Below are 27,777 nucleotides of genomic sequence, written 5' to 3'. Positions count from 1 at the left end.
ACAGGGAGAAAACAACTCCCCCTGGTTCTGAATTCATCTCTGATTGCAGCCAGCATCCTGAGGATTACTCCAGGCCTGCTGTTTATACTTGCATTCCCATAATTCCCTCACACTGCTGTTGACAGGGACGGGCTACAACGCTTTTCCTCCTCAGACTGAAGGTCTGAAGTTTCTAGCAAACAGTAGCCCTCTTGGCGAGGAGTGGGTAAGCTTCGGGCCACAGCTAGGGAAATAGCACTCCCGAAGCCCCTCCGTATCAATAAGTGTAAGAATCTGTGGATTTTAGACAATTCTATTACTTCTGCCCTAATTTTGCTGTGCTTATGTCTATCAGATTGTTTGGAAGGGTCTTGGGGATGGGTGGGGCAAATGCAAGCAGGGTGGAAAAGCATACAGAAGGCTCACCCTCATAAACTGGCCACCTACCTCTCAGCAACGAGAAAGGAGGACAGGAGTCCAGAGAAGGCTGGAGTGATAGAAACCAAGGACACATGTCACAGAGTGGTGGTAGGCAGTGACCAGTACCCAAGTGATCCTCTTCTCAACCAAATGTCAAGCCCCCTGGGGGGCAGGAACCATATCTGTATTCCCAGTGTGCAGACTAGCTCCTGGCACAAAATCGGCGCTCAAGAAATATTCGATGCTACAACTTGGAAAAACCTTGAGAACATCATGCTAAGTGAAAGAAACCAGTCACAAAGGACCACATACTATATGTAGCCCATTTATTTTAAATGTCTAGAACAGGCAAATTTACAGAAGCAGAAAGTAGAGTAGTGGTAGCCCAGGGCTGGGAGGATGGGGATTGGGGAGTGATGGCTAAGGGGTGCAGGATTTCTTTTGGGGATAATTAAAATGCTCTAACATTGATTGTGGTCATGGATGTGAACATACTGCGAATATATCAAAAGCCGTTGAATTTTATGCTTTGGATGAGTTAGATGGTATGTGAATTTTATTCCAAAAACCTCTTTAAAAAGAAATATTTGATGAATATATAAACGAATGGACAAATGAATACAGGATATAGTTGCTGACTTCTGTTCTTCGAGTTACTTAGGACCATGGACTATAAGAACCATGTCAAACAGCAGACAAGGAATATTCATTCATCTATTCACCGACTCGGGGCATCTTCACGGACTGTCCAACATGTACCTTAGGTCCTATGCTAAGCTACAGCGATCCCGCAGCAAACGAGGCTGGGACAGACCCTGCCTGCCCTCACGGAGCACACACCCTCACTCTTATGGTTCCTTTTCTTTAGGAAATCTCTAGGAATTCTCTAGAGATCACAGCTGAGTTCTGTTATTCAGCTATGTAGAAATTGTAGCTGATTTTTATTATTCAGTGTTATCTTAAATCTTTAAGGATGCTGAGTCGCCCTCCCCCCAATTTTGGGGCTGAATCTTCCTTAAAATGATCTGTCCCCAAAGGGGAATTGTCATTGGAAATCTGAAGATAACTCCACTTGGCTGCTTTTAAATTACAGGCGATAACCTCCCACACTTTTTTTTCAACTAAGGAAAAAAGATCTTCATCTCTTTTAGATAGCAGGTAAGTTAAAATTATAAAACCTGAACGGCAGCTTTTACCAGGGGCCACTGGAAAAGGTAAGTATCCACTGAACAACGAAGGGGAAAAAATCTACAAGATTTTGGGTGTGTGATCACTAAACAGGTTGTGCACGTGATCGGCAAAATTAGTTCACGAGCTGTGACGTGCAAACAGCCTGCGCCAGTGTGGGGCCGGTGCCGGCTGCGGGCAGCACTGGATTGCCCAGCTCTCCAGGCCGCGGGGAGCTGGTCGGCCCCTTCGAGGAGTCAGGCGGTTCTTGGTGCGGTGTGGCCAACGCAGCTTTGGTAGCAGTGGGCCAAACCACCAAGCAGAAATGAGGTCACGACACAGGGAGGCGGCAACGCAAAGTGCTTACGAGCCACAGCTCTGGAGTCGGGTGGCCCTGGGTTCCAGTCACACCTCTGCTCCTGACAAGCTTCCAGTAAGTGTAGGCAAGATACTTAACCTCTTTGAGCCTCAGTTTCCTCTTTTTTTTTTTTTTCCTTTTTTAAAACGAGATATATCAGTTTCCTCCTCAGTAAGATGGGAAGTAACAGTTTTCATAAGGATGAAGTGAGATGATTAAGGTAAATGAATTATAATGCAACCATGAAGGGAAATGCACTCATTATGATGTAGGGAAGCTGGCCATTTAAAAAATTAGTATTAAGACTACTTTTTTAGATCAGTTTCGGTTTCACAGAGAAACTGAGAGGAAGGTACAGAGATTTCCCACATACCCCCTGCTCCCACACATGCACAGCCTCCCCCACTAGCAACACCCTCCACCAGAGCGGGACATGTGTTACGACCAACGCACCCACATCGACACACCATCGCCAAAGTCCATAGTTTACATTACGGTTCACTCTTGGTGTTGTGCATTCCACGGGTTGGGACAAATGTTTAACACCATGCATCCATCATGTATGGTAGAACACAGAGTATTTTCCTAACAATCCTCTGTTCTGGCATGTTTCAGAAAGCAAGATTTTAGCTATACTTCCATTTGCTTCCTTACCTCAGCTTTTGTGTTAAATAAACAAAAGTTAACTGAGGCATAGTCCAAATATCTCATTTGGTTAAAAAATGTGAATGACAGTGAAACCAAACAGAGAAATTAGGGGGTTCTAAGTATTTCTGCTGAGTCTTCCTGGTTCTGGACTAATCTTGAAAACCTCGTTTCAGCATAAATAATACAAGGTATCCTCCCCTCCACTGGGCTTTCTCACCTTCATGCCTTGCCGCTCTCCCACCTCAACCCCCTTCATCACAAGTTGCTGCCAACTCTTGCCCCTTCTTTTCTCAGAATATCCTCTAGCGCTTTCTCTGTGCGTGTGTGTGCGTGTGCGTGTGTGCATGTGTGTGTGTGTGTTTGCCTTTTCATCTCACCACCCCCCAACTCCATCTGCAGACCCTAAGGCTCCCCACAGAAACCACGAGCCATTGCTTGGCTTCCCTTTGGAAATGTAGAAAGTGAGTATTACGTTTCTGGGCAAATCCCAGTTAGACCCCTCTCCAAATGCCAGTTTCCTCCCTAATGGTTTCATCCTTCCCTTATGGTTTGCTGGTTTGCTCGTAGACATTCTGGGTTTCTCTAAGAAGCTCTTTCCCACAGAGGCCGAGCTGGCCTCCAGGGCCCAGGAGACGTACCTGGCTGCTTTCTGTGTGAGCTCCAGCGGGAAATCCGGGCACAGTAATTGCAGCAAACAGTGATATTCCTTCATGGTCAGCAAATCTGAAGTGGAAATGGAGAGGAACACATTAGGTCTGCATGTGACACCCTCGCTCTCTTTTTGGTCATTTCACTGGTTTCAGACCCAGTCTCAGGAGAGCTGCCCTTTTAAAGGTGAGTCAGGGTTAAGGGTGTGCCAGCCACTAACCTCCTGGGGTGCGATTTTTTTTTTTGGAGGAAGATTAGCCCTGAGCTAACTACTACCAATCTTCCTCTTTTTTGCTGAGGAAGACTGGCCCTGAGCCAACACCCATGCCCATCTTCCTCTACTTTATATGTGGGACGTCTACCACAGCATGGCTTTTGCCAAGCGGTGCCATGTCTGCACCCGGGATCCGAATTGGTGAACCCTGGGCCGCCGAGAAGCGGAATGTGTGAACTTAACCGCTGCGCCACCGGACTGGCCCCCGTGGGGTGCGATTTTAAGATCAATATTTCTACAAAGCTTTTCCTGAGTGGCAGGCACCCAGCCACAACATTTTGGCCAAAGGAGCTTTGCTGGTTTGAAAAATGGTCGGGTGAGAAGAGGGAGCAAGGCGGGTGCCTTTATCAGCCTTCTGAGTTTGGTTTTCCTTGTGTATAAAAATTTGCAAGAATGAGTCCTTTCAAAGCTGGTTAAATCTGCTGAAATTCTCTGGCATGGTAACATTCACCACAACAAGCCCGACAACCATCCGCAGAATATCTGGAAGCGGTACTAAGGCTAACTCAGGCTTGCGATGTATGAAGGAGAAGAATACAGCATAGCAACCCACAGACGTTATTACTCTGTCTTCCAGTGTTGCGCAGGCTGGCTTCGTTGGGATGCCTGCACACAAATCTGGTCATCCTATTATAAGAGGCCCTGACAAAGACCCAAGACGTACAATCCAGGCAGCCAGTGACTCCTGGGGCACAGAAGCAGCGCTTGGGAGAGGTGAGCCAGTACGAGGCTCTGCGGCCCAGCATATCAGCCAGAGAGGCAAATCTCGGAGCGCTCCATAGGATCCCAAGGGACAGGACATACACTGATGCTTCAAATTGGTTTGTCACTGCATGTACTAAAGCCAAAAGATTGTAGCTCAGCCAGACAGCAGCAGTCCGCAAGTATTCCACACCGAAGCATTTCAAATATGGAAGGACAAGCTAACGTTGAAGAAGAGCAAGCTACCCAGGAGCTGCCCTAACTGGGAGAATGCGTGAGAGAAGGGAATCCAGAGGGCATGGCCACACTGGGGGAAGGAGGATGATGATCGCAGGCGCTTGGTTCCTTAGGGCCTAAGTTAGCCCAAGCCACAGGAATCCAGCCCTCCCGCCCCTGCTAGTTCGGTTGATGCTTCTCCAAGACAAAAACCCCAAATCCCCAGGGACAGGCCTGGGTTCCTACTACTTTTTCATCAAAGCTCAATTCAAGGTGGGGGCACAGAGTTAGACTAACCACACCGTCAAAGTCAGGGACACTAAAGGAACAGACTGAGCGTCAATGTAGGTCAAAGGATCAAGATGGCTTTTGTGGCCTCCGTCTTGGCCACAATGGGGTGTGCACTTTCCTCTCCTCACTCGCTTGACCTCGGGCACAGCTTGGTAGGAGGTTTTGTTCTTCAAGGGAAGGAGTGACAGCCACTCCTGGCCTCAGATTGGGGGTGAGGGACAGGAAAGGCAAAGGGAAGGGAGGAGAGCCACTGAATCTAACATGTTCCCATTTTATTCCCCCTCCAGAACTCCCTGTAGAGAGAGGAGGGATTTCTGGCAGGAAGTAAATAAAGGAAAGTTCTTTCTTTGGATCGTCAGTGCTTTTCTAGGCTAAATTTTGGTGGATGTACCGGATACCATTCTTACGGGAGTCAAAGGGTTTCACAGGAATTCACATTTATCTCCAAAATTACCTACAAGATATCCTTGGGAAGATAAACAGGGTGAAGGAAAATGAGAGGCTGAGAGAGAGAGATGGCTGTGTAACCCTCACATTTAATTAAGAAAGACAAGGCTGGGAATCAGTCTGCCTCCTGGTTTCCAGACCCTCGGCTCCCTTTAGGTTCTCGACGATAGTCTAACTCATGTACTTTAACACTTGCTTCCCAAAGACAGACAAATGACTTACAAAAATCATTCTGTGCTTCTCTCGTGCAACAAGAGGCTCTCGGAAATACTCAATACACCAGAAAAACAGCAGGCATCCTGTCCACCACTTCTGGAACCTGACTTTCCCAAATGTAAAGTGAGGAAGATAGTCAGATAAGAAATGAATGGAAGTGCAGGCAAATAAACAACTTTTGCCACCTTAATTGTGGAAGACAGCAGTTCCACTTTTATTAAAGTAGTGGCTGGATGACATTGAGGCCAGATGATTTCAGGGGAAAGGCATCTGCCACTTGGACACATTCCTTGCTTGTACAGTGGGTATTTGGGAAAATGGTGAGCGGTAAGACTTGTACCAAAATCAGAACACTGATGCACAAATGGGAGCTGTCCCCTTCCTGTCCCACAGGCTAGAGTTCAAACCTTGGCTCTGTAATTTACCAGGTATGCAACCTTGGGTAAATTGCTCAATTTCTCTAAGTCTCAGTCTCTCATCTGTAAAACGGGAATGATGACTGAAGTTGAAGTCAAGATTTTAAAAGATGATGCCTGTAAAATGCTTGGCAGAATGTCTAGCACAGAGTAACACTAAACAATGGGGGCAATTCTGGTTTTGTTTTTAAATCCTGGGGACAAAGAGAGAAGAGAGGAGAAAGGTGTTCCTTGCCGAGTTTAAATGCTTAAACACCTAGGAGCATTTTGCCTTGGAAATTCTGTCACGTTGCCTGAGCCAAACCTGTTTTTGAATACTCTTCTGCAGTATTCATTCCTTTAATGGTACCATGTGCCTCCTCGGTTCCAGGCACAGCGTTACAGCAGTGAACAAGCCGGCGGTCTCCCCAGCTCCCAGGGCTCACACTCAGGAATCCGTTAACTCTGAATGCTCCTGTCTACGTGGGGCCCCTTGGCTCTTAGAGCTCTCTGAGACCTCAAAGGCCCTTCCAGGCAGCCCTTTGTACGTCAGGAATAACAGTTAAGGAGACTGAACAGTCACCGAGCTCTGTGCCCAGGGCTTGCATTAGCTCGCTTAGCATTCACAACAACCTGATGAAGTAGACTCCATTACTCCCAGTCCCACTTAGATAAGGACGTGGAGGCTTAGAGGGAGGAAATAATCTGGGGAGTGAGGACAGAAGGGTCCAGAGCCTGAGGGAGAGGAAGGGGACTTGGCTTCCCGGAGCAAGAACCCAGGCTGGGAGGGAAAGAAGGCGGGCAGACGGCTGATGGGTCTAATAACGATCATGCTAACAGCTAACATTCACTGGGCGCTGACTCCGGGCCAGGCACTCTTCTTCCAAGGGGTTGACATGTGTCACCTCATCTAATCTTCACCATGGTTCTCCCCATTTCACAGACCCCCAAACTCAGGTTGTGCACACTGAAGAGGTCGATCTGGAATTCAAACCCCAGTCTGGCTCCAAAGTTTGTCCAGCTACCCTTTCAGCACCTTGATCTTATCAGCCATAATGTGTGAAGGCTTAAGAGCTTGTTTTCCCCTCCAAAGAAACTGCAGGAACTAAATAGCTCCAGGTGAACTGGATCAAGGAGACAACTCAAGTGAATTGGGATTTTTTTCAGGTAAGAAATTGAGTCTGAAAGGTTCTAATTACTGTCAACAGGAAGCACTGGGCTCCAGCACCACAGCCTGTGCTGGGCCGGAGGCCACGGGAGGGTGGGGATGAGGACACCTGTGCTGCGGCTCCACCACCATTTCTCCTCCCTGCGCACCTGCCCGCAGCCCTGCGCCCTGGCAAGCGCAGGGAAGGGAGGCGGTGTACACCAGCAGATGCCTCCTCTAAAGGAACCCCCATAATTAGGAAAGCTCCAGCCAGCAGGTCCTGAAAGTTCAAAGGCAAAGACATGAGAAGGCTTTGGGACAAGATCAAAATCAGAACGCTCTCCACAAAGCGGCGCTTCTCTTTTTGTGGGTGGTCAGAGTTGTTAAACTTTCTTACTCCAAACATTGCAATGGTTGCATCGACTGTGTGCCTGGCTCTGGGCCGGAGGTTTTTACACCCTTGATTCTATCATCTCCAGAGGCAGCACAGTGTAGCACTGGGCTAGTGGCACGGACTGTAGAGTCAGACTGCCTGGGTCCAAATCCGAGCTTGGCCACTGATTTCGAATTACTTGATCTTTAAGCTCTTGACGCCTCAGTTGCTCCAACTATAAAATAGGGATAAGAGGGGCCGGCCCAGTGGCGTAGTGGTTAAGTTCACGTGCTCTGCTTTAGCGGCCCAGGGTTTGCAGGTTCAGATCCTGGGCGTGGACCTAGCGCTGCTCGTCAAGCCATGCTGTGGCAGCATGCCACATAAAATAGAGGAATACTGGCACAGATGTTAGCTCAGCGACAGTCTTCCTCAAGCCAAAAGAGGAAGACTGGCAACAGATGTTAGCCGAGGGCTAATCTACCTCACAAAAATAAAAATAAAAATAAATAAAACAGGGATAATGAGAGTACCAACATCATATAGTTGTTGTGAGTTAAGGTGAAGTACTTAGAAAAACGGCCCATCAATGGCCCTGTTAGTATTGGCTGTTATTATTTTCGAAATAAAGAAACTAGGGTTTCTTTAAGGTTGATTACTTTCTTTAGCAAGCAGAGCTGGGAGGAGGAGGCGGAGGGAGGACTGCGATTTAGACCTAAGGCTGCCGAGCTCCAGGCTCTCCTCTAGCAGGTGGGGTCCAGCGGGTTTGCGGAGGAGTGGACTCCGGATGGTGGGACTGCTCACGCCAGGGGACTGACACACTCTGTATCTAAGTTAGACAGACAGATATCCTCGGGCGGCCACATGAAACGGGCAGGGTAGTGGGACAGGCCCACTGTGTTAGTGCAGAGCCCAGACTTTGCAGTCGGATGACCTGGCTTCAAAACCTGGCTCCACCACTTACCACCAGTACGACTCGGACAAGCTGTTCAACTTCTTTGAACCTTGGTTTACTTATCTTAAAAATGTGACTAACCACAGTACCTACCCAGTGGGACTGTTGTAAAAATCAAATGAGGTCATTTATACATAAGGCATTTTTCTGAAAAATTAGCAAAGTGCTCAATAAATGTAGTATTATTTTATAATTAGTAACTGATTAAAACTTGAAGTCCCGAAACTGAGAAATCTTTGGACTTAACTAAAGCCTTCGGCACAATGCCTGACACATAGCAGTAAATATTTGTTGAAGAAATGAATGTGTAAAAACATGCATCGCATAGTGACCCAGATGGAAATCTGGAGGGACAAAGGTCTGGTCACCGTGTGAACACAGAGATGGGGAGCGTCCAGGCACAGGAGGATGTCTACCAAGTTCGAGGGGCATGAGGAGATGCCAGGAGCTGTAAGGTGCTGAAAATGGAAACTGTCCTGTTTGGAAGGTACCATAACTCTCAGCAAACACAAAACATCACGGCAGGTGCACACATTTCATGGGCTGGCTGACTCCTAGCACCTCATCCAGTGTGCAATTTAATCAGCTTGAATATTTATTTTCATAAAACTGTATCACTTATTTTACCTTGAAGGTCAGAAGTAGTGTAGGGTTTACCTCCTAGTAATAATTCACTTTACCACGGTTACAGCTCTTGTAGTTTTCAAGATAAGCAGCCCTGACTCAAAATATTCTTGTGTTAGAGATCTCCACTCTGATCCTAGGGAGTGATAGAAGGGGTTATTTTGGCTGAGAAAATTAATCTAGCCAGAACTTACTGATGCCCACTATACGCAAGGACTAACTCGCTCTCACTTCCTCTTTTCTTGGAAAAAAAGGATGCAGATCTCCTCTCGTCTTTTCCCCATCTGGCCTGCCTTCTTGCTCTGGAAATTCCTGCCTCTGAAGCTCTGTGGGGCAGCTCAGTCATCTCTACAAACTCCTCGCAGACCACCATGTGTGCCCACAACATTTGCTCAGAAGAACTGTGGCAGAATGTGGTTGTGGACTCAGATGCTACAGACGGAGAGCATCCCTCCAGAGGGAGAGAGCAGAGGGAGAGAGAAGAGGGAGAGAGAAGAGCTCTTCCTGGGAAATGGTGCCTTTTCCAGGGTCACTAAAGGAGATCAGAGGAGGAGCACCAGACAGAAGGAATGAGGGTCATATCTTTGTCCTTTACTCAGAGAAAGCCTTCCCCAGAGCCTGAATCAAGGGGTTTTTAGCTCCAAAAGTATGGGGGATGTAATGGGGTTCAGTGTGGATTCATTTGTGTGAGTGCCCACATGCTGACGGCTGGGTGAGCCAGTGCTGGGACAAGAGCTGGAGATAATGAAATGCTACCAAGCCGTGGGGAATCCCAGAGGACTGAACAACCTCTAGTTGGCTGGCTGCATGATCTCAATACGAACCACCACAGAAGCCAGAGAACACCGCAGCCCATGAGTGGACTCTCCAATTTTCAGCTGCAATTATTTTTATGTTCTCTTATGCAGGGCTTGTGAAGGCTCTAAATGATACACACCCTCAGCCGGGCTGCTCTGCCAAGAGATGCTCGGAAGGACGTGGACAGTTCGGGGCACGACCATACCACCCCTTCCAATCCCCGGGGCACTGAGGCTTTGGTACCAGTCCACAGCTGAGTAAATACTCCTCAGCGCTTCTCTGCACGGAGGGAGAGGGCAGGGAGGGACAGTGGGGGCAGGGAGAGGAAGGAGGCAAGACATCCGACAGCTTCACTCCCCATGCAGCCCTTGGTACCGCACGTCACAGGAAGATTCTAACATCCCAGGGCTATGTTCCTGTCAAGCAAAGCCCCAGAAGAAGAGTGGGCTGTGTTCTTACATTTTATCTTCTTTGACAGCACTGTTGTTTCATATTATAAAATGGAAGGAAATGATAGTTTACTGAGAGGGAAATAATTTTACGGAAGGAATGAGAAGCAGTGGCTTCCAATGACACCTGTGGGGTAAAGTCCTTGGGCCATTATTAACACTATCCTTTGCCAACTCACTACTCCCCAGGGCACATTTAGTGTGTTCAAATAGGGGCAGAAAGCCAGACTCTTTAGTTTTATATTTTATTATGACTAAGCCCAACATCAAGTGACTGTTTCTATTTGACCAGTATGTATGTTCTAGGCAAAGTATTAAATCAGACACAGTAACAATTTCACGGCAATTTTTAGAATGAACAAAAGCAACTCCCCAAGAGCTGTGTATATTATACAAGGATTTAAAGAACTGTGAGCATTTCTAATGAGGGTCTGAAATTCTTCCCCCAGGATCACGAATGGCACATGACAGCAATCTGATTAGGTTTTAGGCTAACCATCCCTGCTCACCACTGTGGGAGTGAACCACAGGCCTGACCTGCTGTGATAAGAAGCCCCTATACCTGGTCAGACCCTTGGGGTGTGGCCCTCTCTGTCCATCATGATGGGGCCATTGAGAGTTGGAGGACCAAGACAACGCTTGGTTCTGGGGGAGGTCACTGTCTTAGCTTTGATGACATGAAACATAACAGGCTGCACATGCCCAGGGCTGGCAGCCATATGGCCTTGTGGAAGGAGGCACCAGTGCCAGGAGAAAAGAAGCCCCTCTCCAGTAGCCGCAGGGCTAGCTGCTCTGGCACGGGCACAGTCTCCGGAGGGTTTATTGAGGAAACGGGAGGCCACTTTGAACACCAAAACGTGGAGCAGGATCTTGGCACCGTAAACTCCCAAAGGGCCCGGCAGCCCATCAAGGAAGGTATTCCAAGCCCGGCATTTGCACCGCCATTCATTTCCATCCAGAGACCAGCTCGTCCAGCTCCACCCCGTGCTGCTACTTCACTGTTTCGTCAGGAAATAGGAGGACAGCGCGTGCCTTCTGAAACAGACCTCAGAGTCAAGGTGTCAGTGTCACCCGGGAGGAAGCGGGTGCTGTCACAAACTCCTGTGAGCACGCTTGTTTTTAATTGAAGAGAGGTGGCTAACAGGCACAAGAGCTAAGGCGGAGAAGGAACTTCAGGCCCTCCTCACGGTCACTGAGGCAAGGGGGACATTCTGCCCTTCAGTGGTGGTATAGCCGGAGTGCCTCACTCAACCTTTGAAAAAGAGGCAGCATTTTTAATTTCATACATGGGTTTTTACGGCCAGAATGAGGGTTCTCATGTCGTTTTGGGGGGGGGGGGAAGTCTGTTCTACCAGAGACACGTCATGATATAGAGAAAAGAACTTGATCTGAGTTCTGCAGAGAACTAACTACACTATTCTGGGCACACCTTTTGTGGGCCTCCAGTTTCTCACCTGTACAATAAGGACTGTGGTATACGAGGGTTGAAAAAAATTTAAGCAGATACACTTTTTCCAATGGAAATCTTATAAGGAAACTTAAAGTACAACATAGGTAAAAACAAAGTGTTTCTTACCCAACTTTCTCTCAGTAGCCCTCGCCCAGGCTAGAGGGGCCGGGACGAGGTGGCTGAGAGAGAAGGTCTGAGGTCTGCTTTCAAACTAGGGCCCTATAGAGACAGCGTAAAAACCCTTGGCCCTAAGCCCTGTGTGCATCTTACATGGTGCACGGTTAAGACGGCAGGCTCCTGAATCAGCTGACCAGGATCCAAACCCTGGTTCTTCAGCTAACGAGCCATGTGACATTCAGCAAGCCAATTAGAAATGAAAGTGAAGACTAATACTAATCCTAACGATTATAATAGTATGAATAACGATAATGCTAATCATGAAGAGTTTCTGAGAGAATTAAAAGAGAGGATTAAAAAACAGAGACAGTAAATTTAAAGGGCTAGCATATGGCACAAGGTGAGCACTCAGTAACCAGGAGTTGCCCTGGTTATTACTCTCCTGCATTTGAGGCGCACAGGTGGGATGGCACCTGCGTAACAAAAGGTACACTTCATCCAAGGTCTCCAGCTCCAGCCAGTAGGTGGCTGAAACAATCTTATTCCTTATCTCATGATTATTGCGTCTTGCCTTTGTTCTTATTGATGAGTGAATAACAGACTTCCTGCCTGAGGCCAGGTGCACACTTCTTTCCTTGATAGTCAACGCACTGCCAAGGCTCTATCATCTCATTATTAAAAGTGCTATGAGTCATATTTGTAGAGAGACTGTATAATTATGCAAACCCCATTTTCAGATGCATTGTCACTTTGGATCCCCATAAGAACCTTGTAGGGCAGAGAGAGGATAATGGTATTATTCCCATTTTTATAGACAAGGAAAATGAACCCCAGCAAGAGACAAAAATCGCCAAGTAAATGGTGGAGCCAGGATCAAATCAAGCCCTCTCATTCCAGGGCAGGGTCTCTTTCTACTACAAGGCTGGTTCCCTATGATGTCCTTTTCTTTCTTGCCGTATGGTCCCTGGAAACCTGGGAACTCAGCCTGCTTTTATTTCTTCTATGGTTGAAAAACACCTAGAACAGTGAATTCCATAACAAAAATAATAAATATTTTAAGCCATTGTAAGCCTGTCTCTGCAATTTTAAGAGGACTAGACACAGGTTAGCAAAAGGGTTTTTTTTTTTTTTTGGTGAGGAAGATTGACCCCGAGCTAACATCTGTTGCCAATCTTCCTCTTTTTGCTTGAGGAAGATTGTCATGGAGCTAACATCTGTGCCAGTCTTCCTCTATTCTGTATGTGGGATGCTGCCGAAGCATGGCTTGATGAGCGGTGTGTAGGTCCACACCCAAGATCCGAACCCATGAAGCCCAGGGCACCGAAGCAGAGCGTGCAAAATTAACCACTACACCACTGGGCTGGCCCCCAAGAGAAAAGTATATTTAACGTACATAAAAGATACTTCCAACTACATTTTTCCTTTCTAATTTAAAACCAGGTTGATAGCTGGGATGGAATTTTATAAGCTATCCGCAAAACTATCTGATGAGGACTTCCTGAGAAAGCTAGCCACAGAAAACAAAGACCAATAAAAGTTATTTCTCTGGGCTTTCCACTGTCCAAAGTAGCCATAGAATAAATAAGAAGTGGAACAGATTATGCATGTGATTTGCTTAAAATGCATTTTCCTGCTTTTCTAAATAAATATAAAAAGAAGCAGTGGCTTACAGTGTTACTCACTGAGGGTGAGTTGAACCAAAACAGACTAAAAATAAAAAAACAATCTAAGTTCCCCGGTTCTCGATGATTGTGTGAGTAGGGGAAGCTGTCGCCAGCATGTAGGCGTGTTTGCAAAGACCACAGCCTGTTCTCTCGTCAGAATCCACTAACTTCCACCAATGATGATGGATTTATGGCTACCCATCTACTAAAAAAATAGACCTAAGAAACAAAACGGCAGGAACCAGAAAGAGGGTTGGGTATAAACACATACATCTCTTCAGAGGAATCCACCTTTGTCTTTCCTGCTCTTTTCTGTCTTTTGTGGGCATATATAATGTGCTGTATCTATAATTATATGTATATGTGTGGGTAAGAGAAAGAGGCAGCTAGAGACAGAGAGTGTCTGACTTTTTTGGGACTGCTTGGGAAAGGAAATTGATGTTAGCAGTTACTGTTCTTTAAAGCCTCAGCTTTGTTTTTCAAAGTACGGTTTTCCCGGTAAAAGCTTCTTTGCCTGTAATGTGAGTGAATCACTCATCTTATTTTAATAAAAATGTGAATCAAATGACAGTGGCTCTCCATCCTGGGAAATGACACAATGGTGAGGCTTTCTGAGCCCTGATTCTTCTCTTTCCACGAGACTGGCAGGCACACAAAAAGAAAGGAAAAAGTGGCATCAAAGGACAAACCCACCCAATTTCTTTTTTGCACAAGTATTCTACGAGACAAAGTCTGGTCTTACTCATTACGGTTTGAAGAAGGTACCTGGTTTCAACTGGGCACCAACTCTTTATGCCTCAGTCTCTTCCTCTGTCGCGCCTCATATAAATGACCAGGGTCAGCTAGACTAAGTTAAATATATTTTAAAGTATGTAAGATTGTGTACCCTTTTGACCTTTTACATTTTGTCACGTATAAATTAAGATTTATACATTTAAAAATTAAGAAAACAGAAGTATGAGCCAGGGGAAGACATCAAAGAGTCTTAAAAAGCAAGACTGTTCCGAACTATAAAAAACGTACAAACTGGTTGTCTCAAGAATCCTCAGGGTTCTATTTGGGTCTAACAGGCTAGGATTCCTTACTGTAATTCTCTGTGGTTGAGGCAGTAGCATAAAGAACAGGTAGGACGTAATTTGAAGCCGGGTGGCACATACCTTGCTAGAAGAGTAGGAATGCTAGGAAAGCCATGTGCTAGCTTTCTAGTGCAGCACAGATAATATAAGAACATGAGACCTGGAGTCAGACAGGCCTGGGTTCATTTCCTAGCTACGTGGCATGGGCAAGACTCTCTGAGCCCTGGTTTTCTCATCTGTAAAATGGGATCCTACCTCCTTCTTCTCAGAGTCTACACAATGGGGGCCCCTGCTATTGCCCTAGCCACATCCTCTTCTACGCACCCCTTGCTCAGACCATTCCAGCCACAGTGGATTTGCTGTTCCTTGAATATGTCAAGCACGCTCTTGTCTCAGGGTATTGTTCCTGCCGTTCCCTTGGCCCCTAGACACCTGCATGGCTCTTCCCCCCGTCAGGTCTCTGCTCAAATGCCGCTGAACCAGTAAGGCCCCTCCTGGCCAGAGTATTTGAAACAGCAACTCTCCCCCTCCCCCTTGTCTCATTTTCCTGCTTTATTTTTCTCCATGGTACTTGTCACTGTATGTTTTGTAACTGTTTTACCTGTCTCCCTACTAGAATGTACGCTCCAAGAGGGCAAAGATCTGACTCTTTTATTTGTGGTTGGTTCTGAATAAACACTTGTTAGAGGAGCAGAACAGCTGTAATCACCGAGGGAGACAACGCCTGTGAGAACCTAGCACTCACTGTCTGAGCCAGAAGGTGACTGGCAGACAGGTTTTGTTTGGCTTGAACTGCATTTTAAAGAAATTTTTCAGATATCTTTTTTTAAAAAACAATCAGAAGACCTGGCAATACGGGGCCACTGCTCCTACACGGCCACAATCAGCTGGCGCTGAGGCTGAGGATGCCCTGGATGGTTTGCTGTGGTCCCCGCTGCATTCTACTGAATAACACCTGTGCTTCCTACAGGACCTGTCTGGCCGCTGCAGGCATCTGAATTTTCAAGCCCAGATGCAGAATTTCTCTCTGGAAGCATTTACAAGAGAGATTTAATTCATCTGATGAAATGAGTTTAAGATGAAAAGAAACAAACTAGGTGAGCTCGTGATATTAAGGGGAGAGAGCAAAATAAGAATTGTTGTATGCAGTCTGATTCCATCTTTGCTTCAAAAGGAAAAAAAGGATATAAATTTGCATAGGAAAAAGAATGCACCAAAGTATTAATAAAGGTGGTTAACTCCGGGTTTGGGGATTATGGATGACATGTTTTTTTTGCAATCAGAACAAAATTTATTTCATAAAAAGCCACACAGATTTATGGTATGAAAATTACACCTCAATAAAGCTGTGAAAGCAAGCAAGCGGGTCAGCGAGCCACCCAGAGAAACTGTCAGCTCCACACCTTCTTTCGGAACCCTGTTTCCACGTCCCGCATTCTTGTGGCTCCTCTCCCCCCTCGAAGTCACCCTGTCTTATCCACGATAAAAAGAGGGTGCAAAGCTGATCATTATCTTCCATAATCCTTTATACGTTTCTGGGTCTTATTTTAATGCCCCTGGGTCCTTCCTTATACACGCTCACAGTTCAGGCTCACGGGGGGCGCAGTAAGGTTATGTGTCCTTTCACATGAGGGTGGAGTGGGAGGAAAAACAGCTGTCAAGTCAGGGCTAAAACCGATTCGGTACAATACTAATCAGATTTCTTTTTTCTAATCTTTAACTATATTTACTGACAGTTTTCCTTTCTTTCCACAGCCTAAGATAATTTTCTGTTTCCTTCTGGGAACAGTACGACTAAGCAGAAGAGAAGACTCAGAGACTTGGACCCCTGCCTTGGCTCCGCTGGACTACTGCACTGGAGCAAGCTGCTCACTCTTCAGGCCTTAGTTTCTTCATCTGAAAATGGAGCCAACAACCAATTACCCACTTGTGAGCAAAAGTCCAGATCTATGATCCTGGATTCCCAAGGCTCTTCTAAGTCGTGGAGCCACAAAATGGACTAACCGCAACGCTGAGACCAATGAGATGATTTTTTTCAGGTGTCTGTACTCTACACAATAATACCTAACATATTTAAAACTTAATAGGCAATCTCAAATTTCTAAATGCCCGTAAGTCTCTAAGTAGGCAAAAGAGACGTCACCAAGTTCACACACGCAAGTTTATGTGGTGAATTTACAGGCTGCTAAGATACGCTCTGATTATACACGGTTTTAATAAGCTTGGTCATCCAGTTTCTAGGCCCACTACAGATTAGACAAAGTAAACTGGGAGAGGAAAAGGCACTATGAAAGGCAGGTGCAAGGACAGCAGCGGGAAATTAAGTCTTAACAGCATGGTAGAAACAGAGAAGCAGGAAAGAAAAGTATTTAAAACACAATCCAGATGCGTTCAGGGTACACTTCAACAAGCTCTGAAGGCAACAGTGTTTTCCAGAATAATAAAATAATTTATGTTCATAAAGATGATACTTAGATGCCAAGATAAGTTCCATTATATTTAAGAATGCAAGGAAGGGGATTATATGGATACACTTATTTTGAAAAGATTTCCACGTAAAATTATATTAGAAAAAATTGGTACCCAAACTTTAACGATAAAACAGTAGCCTGTACAGCTCTTCTGAGTTTTTCTCTATTTACTGTCTCTAAGCCATTTATTGGTCACTTTTATACACCGCCGCCCGGTGTTGGTCATCTGTTCGTAAGCGACCTTCCTGAGTGCTATAGACCCATTACCACACATAATCCCCCATCACAGTCCTACTGGGTAAATATTGTTGTTCTCCTTCTGCTCGCAGACACAGGGAGGTTCAGTCATTTGCCCAGTGACATAACTAGCGGGCAGCACATTCAGGCTTTGAACTATGGGTCAGCCTGAATCCAAAGCATGTGCTTTTAAGTATTCCACGATTAACTGACGGTCTAATCACGGTACACGCGTGTGTTTGGTCCATCCCACCAACGGCCGAGCTTTGAGAGTAAGGACTCCATCTCACTTGCTTTTCCACGCCACAGGGACCAGTTCATAGAAGGCACTCAAACAACGTTCAATGGCCTTTATCTCTATGCCTCCCTGTGTGGATCCCAAATCCTTAAAGGCAACGTAGTACATCTCAATGTATCTCCAAGCATGGTTCACGGATCATCTGTAGCCCAGACCTACAGAATCAAAGCAGGATCCTCAGGGTCAGAGCGTGGGAACCCGCAGTTAAACCAACAGCTCAGGTGACGCTCACGTATACTAAAGTTTGAGAATTACCGATCTAGTGCTCGAAAGCACATTCTTTCGAGTTAGCCAATCTGGGTTTAGACCCCAGCTCCCCTACCTACTGGCTGAACGATCTGGGGCAAGTCGGTTACCGAAATTCTTTGCGCTTCAATTCCACCATCTTTAAAATGGGGATAACCTATCTCACAGGGTTTCTGAAGGGACAAAGTTGACTCCTTCACCAAGAATTACGGAGCATGTACTATGTGCCAGCTGTGGTTCTTCAGGTGCTTAGGGTACAGGAGGGAATAGAGAAGCTCCTCGCCCTCGTGGAGCTTACCTGATATTGGAGAAGACAGATAATAAATGATAAACAAAATAAACAAGTAAACTACACAGTAATTTAATGATAAGTATAATGGAAAAAAATAGATTAGAGCAAGTCAGACAGGGAGAGTGAGGAGGTAATGGGGGTTCAGTTTTATAGAGTGGAGTCCAGGTAGGTTTCGTGGAGAAGGTAACAACTAAGCAAAGATTTTAAAGAGGATAAGAAGTAACATAGGCAGAAATCTGAGGGAAGAGCATTCCAGGCAGAGGGAACAGCCACTGCAAAGGCCTTAAGAGGGGAGTGTGCCTATTGGGTAAGAGGAACAGCATAGAAGCCAGTGTAACTGGAGCCAAGAGAAGGAGAAGGAAAGGAATAAGGGATGAAGTTAGAGAACTAACTGGGGCCACTTCATGTACGGCCTTTAGGCCTACAAGCAAGGATTAAATGAGATAGTTATGTTAAGTGCTTAGAACCCAAATGGTACACAACATTTAACGGGTGGGATCTGCATCTGTATTTACATTAGTATCTTCTGATCCCTAAGCAGCGCTAGTCTGGAAGGTCAGGCTACAGGGATGAGAGCACCTTTTATGTACTTTGGTGGGGTTATAAAGTCCTTCGACATTTCCAAAAGTACAGAAATCAAATAGATCAAAGGCCTGGGTGATCTCCAGCAGCAAGAGGAGATGGTTAATTCTCCGCAGGTGCTCAGAAAACTGAACTAACAGAGACACGCAAAGTCAACAGAGCTTCAATAAAAGACAGGGAAAGAGTGGGGTGTGGATGGGGTGGGCTTGGCTAAAGGCTGAAACCAACAGAAGAGCCGTTAGCAACGTCAGAGAAAAAGCAGTGGAGCGTGGAAGCGTCCCCTACAGCAGTTGAAACACATTCTGATATCAATGAGACCACAAAGTCATGAGAATAATGACTACAAACGGCCGGGGAGTAAGCCAGGGAGCCCAGCAACATGAATGCACTTGTATGGGGGAAGAAACAAATTAAGAGATTCAGGCAAAACTATTCCCTTTCCTGGTGGCGTCTCTTTAATCTTTAATCTCCCTCTCTTGACACCAGGCACTGATCTTGCCCCAACAAGACAAAGGATCACTTCTCAGAAGATAATACCGTTCATCTGGGCGAAGGGCTTCCGAGGAGACGAGTGCCGTGTGTCTGCCAGGCTAAACGGAAGAGTTCTCTCAGTCATCCTGTCTCACAACTGGGCAGGTCAGGGCCACGACACACCCACCCACCCGCCATGGCTCTCACAAGGCAAAGAGCTGCAGGGCCCCTGAACTACGGAGACGAACGTGGTCTCTTTGGGAAGCAGGCAAAAATGTAACCAAGGCAGGATGAAGGTACCCAGGCTGGCCTTTAAACTGCTTTCAGCTGTTGTGCCAGTTCCTTCTGGCACTTGCCGTAGGGAAGGCAAAGCCAGGTCCTGTCCAGTGGACATCTGGAAGTGGGCATCTTTTGTGGCCTCAATTATGCCTGCTTGGCAAGGAAGAGTGTGGTACTTGGTCTCCGTGACCCTGACTTAACCTGCTCCATAGGCAGCAGTTTAGTCTCAGTCAGAAGAAATGACAAGCAACACAGTCTATGCGATCTTCGACTCGATACAGTCAATTTGCAATTAAAACCATTATGAAAAACCTTGCATTTTTATTCCATTCCTCAAACTATCTGTCCTGTCTCTCTTTGCCATCTCCTGACAGTAACATAGAAATATACATATAAATTATATATATATATTTGCTTTGTGAGTTCTTACATTCCTACCTATTTATTCAGTTAAGTGTCAACTGTGTTCCAGGGCCTATGCTAGGTTCTGCGGAAACAGCAACGGATAGGACAGACAAAAATCCCTATTTTCATGGAAGTTACATTCTAGTATGTGCGTGTGGGTGGAGAGATAGTCAATAAACAAGCAGACAAGTAAACAAAATACTTGTAGAAAGTGATAAGGGCAATGACATAAGTAAAACCAGGTGGTGTGACATGGAGTGACCAAGGGTGGGACATTAGATGCGGTGGTCGAGGTAACCTCTTTGAGAAGGTGTCATTTGAGCTGAGACCTAACCAGATGAGAAGGAGCCAGGCGTGCAGTCTGGGGAAAGAGGGAGCAGCAAATCCAAAGACTGGGAGATGGGAACAAGGCAGCAAGAGTTTTGCTTCCCACTTTTCTATTCTGCACACAAATGCTACTTCTCTGTCTTCGGCATGTTACAATCTGTTAAAGAAATTGCTCTATGAGGCCTGGGAAAGGAATGATATTGAACGAAACAGAATTCCAAGGCTTGTCGATTACTGGAGACACATATTGGCATTGGGGGAGAGTGGGAGCATAAGCGGGTACTCTGATCCCAGAGGAAAGCTAAGGCAAGGGCTGTAGAAACTGCTTTTTTTCTCTTTGTTGCCGCATTTCACTACCATGGTTAATTGGCAAAGCAGTCCACGTGAATGAGCGCAGGATGTCCAAATCACAGCACTGTTTCACACATCATCATTTCAAGTCACCAACCGACAGGATTTAGCACTCCGTGTCTGGCAGCAACCAGCAGTGAAGCAGAGAGAATTCCACTGGATTATCCAAAGCATCTGACCCACAAATGAGGAGTGAGGAAAACATTTTTAAAAAACAACTCCTGAATAGTATAGTGAGCCAATTCGACATTGACCAGAAACACACAAATATCTGGCCGCCTCTGAGGCAAAAGGTCAATTTCTTGTGCTTGTCCTTGATCTTTAGGATCCAAGTTCTCGATCTGTGCTCAGTCCCTCATTTCCCTCGCCAAAGGGGTGGATGTGAAGCAGAGATGGGCAGGATGGGTAGCTCTAGGGCAACCCAGACTCCAGAGGAGCATTACAGCTGGAGTGGATGAGTGCAGGGCCAGCGGGAGAGGAAGAGGGTACCGTCAGACACACAGGGCGTGTCCTCTAAGATAAAGTTTTGACAGACTGGCTTTCAGCTGAAGAAGCTGATATCTGCAGCCAGATCTTTATCTCTGGCAAGCCCACCGCAGACCCCAGGTTTGGGATGAGAGAATAGAATGAAGGAAAGAAGCCAATTTGCATCCAAGAAGAAGTGGATAGTACTGAACAGCCCCTGCCTTGTGGATTTCTGAATTTCTAATTCTCCTAATCAAGTCCTGAGACCCCCCAAGCCTCATCCTCTCCTCCAAGCCCTTCTCACACAGCTGTTAGGTAAGATTTACTAGATGGAATGTGTTTGCAAAATCTGTTTTGTTCATTGGAACATGTTTATCTAGAAAGAAAGAAAAAAAACCTGTCCCTTCGCACTATTTACTTTTTGGTGACTGCCTTCTGGGATTTGGAACTGGATAAACAGATGGACTTCATGGAAGGAAGCAGGCAGAACGCCAGGGTGTGTATATATATCTTGGTCTCAGTGTATATATGGTAAATAGTCCTCATCCACACAGCTGTGCCGGTCTTGGAGAGAAGTGAGGGGACAGGATCTGCTGCATGAGAGGACTCTCATTGCTCCAAGGTGCACCTCCCTGGGGGAACCTTGGGCTACAGGATGCCAGATGGTTTCTAGAGTTATAACCCCAGATAGATGACCCCAATTTCATTTTCTGGCCTCTGGCTGTGGTAACTAAGGGTTGTGCCAGATTCAAAACTATTGCTTATTATCTGTACTGGGTTCATCTGATATATATGGGCGTCCGTAACGTGCTGAGTGTCTGTACTGTCTATATTGATTACTGAGCTTCAAGCCCCTTTGCAATATGCTGGATGCCTCTGCATTAAAGGTGCACCCATGAGGGGTGTGGTCGTGGTATGCGTGTGTGTGTGTGCACATACAAGTTGTTGAAGACCTGAAATACAATATTCTACAGGCCACAGGGAAATACAAGACTTCCCTGCCAGAGGGAACAGGGTCCAGTGACCACTCACGTGACAGCGTGCTGCTCCCGAAAGGGAGCTGGGAGGGGAGTGGAGAAGCAGTTCCCCTCCTCAGATTTTGACCTTCTCCAATATAGATCTCTACTGCGGGGGGGGGGGGGGGGGGGGGTAACTATTGCATAATTCAATATATTTCAATTCCAAGGTTTGAAGAAACGTCATTACATTTCAGGGGACTCTTCTAATAGCAAAAACAATCTTCATCTGCTTCACGGACTAGGGTTCAGGTGGACGTCTTCTTCCTTCCTGGACAAACTCCTGTAAACAGCCGTGAAAATACAGATGATGACACAGCCCAAAAGAGAACTGGTGCCAATGAGGGCAGACAAAAACAAAGCCAAAAAAATCCCCAAAACCCCAAACAAAAACCCCCCTGAGATAGAGTGGACTGCATTCAATAGGTTCTGGTAGTTCAAAGACAAGAACACAAAATAATTAAGACTCTCAGAGACCAAGGTGTTGTCGGTAACAGGACCTCATAAGGACCAGACAAAAGCTTCCGTTCCTAACAAAGGCTCTGCAGACCTCTCTACCACAGCGAGCCGTGAGCGTGAGGGATGCTGCCCAGGAAATGAAAGGACTCACTCGTTCCTCTTCAGTGAGCAGGGCCCGGGAGGAGGGTTCCAGGGCGCTTTCACAAACACTCTTTAATAATACCATCCAGAGCCTTTGATTCAAGGAACATGCTGAAGAATAAACAGCCTATTAATCTGAGTTTTCTGGTGTGCCTGAGTATACAAAGCGGCAATGAACTAACCCCTCGGCTCTCGCAGACATCCTGACTGCACACCATCCGCTGCGCCACTGCCCAGCTCAGCTCCTCCTCTCCACCACTGCATGCAATTTGTCTCTGGAAAAGCTTCAGAGTTTGGGAGCCCTGATGGTTTCAACTAAGGATGCCCAGGCCAAACCCAGGGTGCAAGGTACTGGGAACAGCGCATCCTTGTCTGGCCATAAGCAGCATAACCATGTGACTTCAGGCTCAGATGAGAACTGTGTGGTAGAGTGACTGGGTGAGGAGACAAAGTCATCAGTCTGCCTCTTTCTGAGCCAGGCTGACAGCCACAGGCCTGGGAAAGGAAGGCCCAGTTTCAATTGCTTCCCGTCTTGGTTACCTTGGTGGCAGGAAGGGCTCCTGCATGAGTGGGCTTTGGGTGTTATTCTGTGGAAACATTCCTGGGCGTTTTGCCTAAATAAAAATTACCAAGTAAGGTCCCTCAGTTCTTAAGGAGGAAAGGAGAAGAAAGATAAGTCGCTGTTTCACTCTCAGATCCTTTCACTATTTGTTCTTGAAAAACCATCAGGGGTAGCTTTTGTGATAACAACCATTTGATGAAGTATTGGGTTCTCCTTCCCACCTCCAAGGCAATCATAGATAAAGAAGCTAATAGTATGAACATTAAGTAATAAACCAGGGTTCAATTGTTGAAACGGGGTAATTGAGGCTAGGATCATAGGCTCGCATCAGCCATGGCAGCCAGGCGGCTTCTTTGTGTTCCACAGTCACTGACCTCAAGCAAGGTGTGTGTTTAATCATAAAAGGAACTGGCCTGATGAGATGGATAAATCAGTATCACTCTACCCAACACACCCACCCCCCCCCCCACACACACACACAAGCTCAAAGCACATATCCCACTGACCAAATTTATATACAAAGGAAAACAGATTTAGTGAAAGAGTCCCTTTCCAGAAATAATTTCAAAGTGGTGCTTTGATTTAAAAAAAATTCATTCTGAAGTCCTGTGATTCTACTTCCAGAGAACGACTTTGTGTTTGGTCACTTAACTAGAGAAGAAAAGGCACGCATCTCACAAAAGAGGGGGAACAGCATAAAAGCTCACATCCTGTAGGTGACTGATCCCGAGGTGCCACAGAGGGCAGTGGCTAGGAGCGTGGCCATGCAGTCGCACAGATCTAGACCTGTCATTGCTTCACGTGTGGTCTTAGACGTGCTACACAAAATGAGCCGGCTCCCATTTCCTCACCTGTCAGACAGGAATTGCCCTCACGGGGTTAGTGTGAGGGTTATATAATATATCAAAAATGTTTAGTACAGGGGCCGGCCCGGTGGTGCAGTGGTTAAGTGAGCACAGTTCTGCTTTGGCGGCCCGGGGTTCGCCGGTTCGGATCCTGGGTGCGGACATGGCACTGCTTGGCAAGCCATGCTGTGGTAGGCGTCCCACATATAAAGTAGAGGAAGATGGGCACGGATGTGAGCTCAGGGCCAGTCTTCCTCAGCAAAAAGAGGACGATTAGTGGCAGATGTTAGCTCAGGGCTAATCTTCCTCAAAAAAAAAAAAAGTTTAGTGCAGTGCCTGGGACACCGTAAGTGCTTAATAAATGATAGGTGTACTTACTACTCTTTGAATCTCCTAAATATAGGCACAGGAATCAAACAAGCCTCTGTGGAGGGACCTAATCGGTAGCTGTCACATGAGCTACAGGAAATGGGAGTTTCTTCATCTCTGTGTTAGGCTGAGCCTAGAAGGTCTCCAGATCTTCCCTCAGGACATTGGAAACAAGAGTTTGAGTTCCATGGTGTTACCGATGAAAGGGCAATGAGAGATCAAATCCTAGTACTCTGGGGACCTCGTTTTTCACTTGGGAACTGCGGATTGACCTGGAGTTCTCCCACCCGAGTCTGGCTTAGCAGAGGCAGCCTTCTTCCTCTAGGCTTCCACCTGTTGAGATAAACAGATGTAATCTGAACACAAGAGGGGCCTTGAAAGCACAGATCTGGTATCAGATGGTCTTTCTCTGCAGCATTCCTGGGGTTGTAAAATGACAAACATTCCAACAGGCTGAATCTAACCCTCCCTGCCCTGTAACTGGGGGCCTTATACAACTGCTTCTTGTCATTAGAGCCATCGGTACCTCGCTCCAGGGCGGTGAGGTGGACTTCATTAATATTGATGAGCTGCGGCTCGTTAACCTCATTCGATGTTTATTTACAACCATTCTTCTCATATGCTAATGAGTGACACTGGGCTCTTCAGATAGAAAGGAGAGAACTGGAGCCTCTCTGCCAGCATCTCCTTGGCAAACTCCTGTCCCTTGAAACAGAAGTTTGTGCAGAGGGAATGATGCCAAACGGAGGGAATGCAGCAGAGAGGACAAAATGATGTGAAAAGAATGTCTGCAATGTGACGGGAGAGAGAGAGAAGGCCAGCTGCTGGGGCCACAGTGTGACTGAGGTTTGGTTACACCCACCCAGTGGGTAACAGAGAGTAGCCGAGGGGTGGGATCTGAGGGACTAGGAATGGGACAATCTGTTAGATTTTGGAATTGGGGGGTGGAGATGAGTGGGCCCTATGAGTGTCATGAGGCTTGAAGGCCTCTCTCCAATTCATTTCATTTTCTTCTATGATCTTAAGAAATCAATAAAAAGGGATTGTGGTAGATTTCCATAAGGCAGTTAAATGCCCACAGCAACTAATGCTTAGCAAATGCTTGGCTTGGAGAAAGAGTATTCATCATCCAGAGCATCACTGTGAAACGGGTAAGCAGGGAGGAATAATAACTGTTTCTCTTTCCTCCAAGTTATGGTTATGTATATCAAAGAACAGGATGATTAAGCAAGGAAGAGTCAGAGACCGGGGGAAAATATTTTTTAAAAATGTGGCCATTCTATTGTCACAGGGCTTCTTCCAAATTTCATAGTATGTAGCAAGCCAGTTTGGGGTCATGCCATCCATTCAAAATGTCTGAAAGAACTACAGAAGACATATAAGGAGGACGAAAGGAAAATATTTTGGATATACAAATGTTTATTAATAGCAACAGCAACATCAAAATTTAAAATTTCTTCAATACTTAAATGCCAATTCCCACTGTATTTCTTGTCTTAGCTGCTTTGCACTTTACATTATTAGCATGTAGACAATTATTCTCTTCTGCCTGTGGGGTCCACGCCCGCTCCCTCCTCCCAACCTGGGGTTCTCTATGAAGTACTTTGAAGATCATTCCAACCCTTGACGTGTCTTTCTGTAAGGCTAAAGAGGCAGGAGAAAAAACGAACCTCTTACCTTGAAGGTTTAACCACATTTATTTAAGTATAAAGTATTGGTTCTAACGGGTAGATTTTACATTTGAGTTGTCTGTCTGAGATCATCATCCCTTAGGGTATGAATTTCATCTCTTTCAAGTTTTCTATGAACTCAGTTCCTGTTGGACTGAAGGAATCAACACTAACTTGCATTTGAGCTGACAATCTTCAGCTTGCCTATACTTGGGGTCAAACACGTCTGGAAGAGCAATTGACAACGACACGCTTGTTCCAGACTAGAGCAGCGTTTCTCAACTTTTTTTTTTTTCGTTATCGCCACCCCTTAGCCCTAATTTTAGGCATTTTTTCCAAGTGCCCATCCGCCCATGAAATTTTAATACCATAGGGATACTGTATCTTTTTCTTCGTTGTTCTGGAGGGCCACAAATAATTGTAATATCTAATATTTTTTACCTTCTAAAGAACCAATATTTACCCTCTTGGGGCAATATTGCTCCTATTGAGAATGCCTGTTCTCGAGACTTTTTTTATTTATATCATCTGATTTAATGTGTTCCCAGACTGAACCTCGCATTCTCCCAAAGTGAAGCATCAAATACAATTATACCTCTGTTCTGATTAAAAAAAAGAAGAAAGAATTAGAGAAAGGAAAAAGACAGAAAGAAAAAAGAACATCTTTGTGCCTATCTAGTGATGGTTCGTCCCAAGAAGAGATCAAAATCCTTTTTTCACACTGGACCTGATCTATCCACAGAATAAATGATGTACTTTTTGGCAGTGGATTAGCTTTTTACAATAGCTCTATTTGAGTGCTGGAAGAGGTTAACAGATCGTCAGGTCCCTTAGGGACCCCCAAATAGTTCACTCTCCTCAAGTCAAGAATATAATCCCTTGTAAGAGAATTAATTTCTTATCTCATTAAATTTCTCCCAAACTCCAGAGGAAGATAGTGATTAGCATTGCTATTCCCCTTTGACAAGCAGAGAAAGGATGACATTGAGAGCTCAGGTAGTTTAATTTAGGTCACAGGGACTGATGTTTCTTCATATAAATATCTTATCTGTCATACAAGGTCATTCTGAGGATTTCTAGACTTTATGTCTTCTGGTTCCTACTTTAATCTGGGATTATGGTACTCTGCTAGAGAAAAGTTTATAAAGGTGGTTCTGCCTCTGCCAACTCCTTTTCTCTACCTAACAGCAGAAAAGCAAAAGGCGCTAACAGCTAAGGACTGACTGATAAGGAGGATGAGAACTCAGGCTATTGTCCTAAAGGTTACTCTTTTACAAGCAAATAGCTTAGTTAGCATAGAACACCATATAGCGAGGTACACAAGTGTTTTCTTTTCTAAGATGAATACCACCATCTTTGTAGGGTTCAGATGAGAGGTATTAAATTATGATGTGCTCCTCAGAAGACGCAATGACCCAAATCAAGACCTCCCACAAATAGTCTTCAAGTAATGTAAGAAACTCATATTTTATTTAGCAGTCATGGAAACTGACTACATCTTAGAACTATCTATACTTGAGATTCACCATAAGTGACACTGGCTCAACACAAGGGAAGCCATATTGTAGAAAAGAAACCATACTGTAACTTTGAATGACCTCTGATTAACTAATCTGACATGCTCTGTAGATTTTATGGACCCTCCTAGCTGTTATAAGTTGCTAACTTTGTTCGTCTGAGTTCCTTAGGAATGTGATGACCCCCAGGCAGAGAGGCTGTGCTGACGGCCATAATCAGTGACAACTGAAAGATCAGGATATAGGCCGTTGCTCCGCTCTCTGATGCACATCCAGTAAAACAAGACTATTAGGAACTGAGACCAGATGTCTGCCCCCACCTGGAGATCAGATGGAGGCTCCACTGGGATTAGGTCTATTTTT

At 45.7% G+C, this 27,777-nt stretch overlaps 1 protein-coding gene across 4 annotated transcripts in view; it reads right to left on the bottom strand.

The window, feature by feature from the left end:
* Positions 1–27,777, bottom strand: part of CSTPP1 (centriolar satellite-associated tubulin polyglutamylase complex regulator 1) — a 174,863-nt gene that overhangs the window by 18,270 nt on the left and 128,816 nt on the right. For all 4 annotated transcript variants that reach the window (XM_046644703.1, XM_046644705.1, XM_046644702.1 and 1 more), the window contains one exon: positions 3,211–3,295. In XM_046644703.1, coding sequence (XP_046500659.1) covers positions 3,211–3,295 — 85 coding nt within the window. The remainder of the gene's footprint in view (positions 1–3,210; positions 3,296–27,777) is intronic.

The sequence above is a fragment of the Equus quagga genome, chromosome 17 (genome assembly GCF_021613505.1).
Source record: "Equus quagga isolate Etosha38 chromosome 17, UCLA_HA_Equagga_1.0, whole genome shotgun sequence".
NCBI lineage: Eukaryota > Metazoa > Chordata > Mammalia > Perissodactyla > Equidae > Equus > Equus quagga.
Note: the sequence above shows the minus strand (reverse complement) of the source record. Positions and strands in the feature narration are given on the sequence as shown.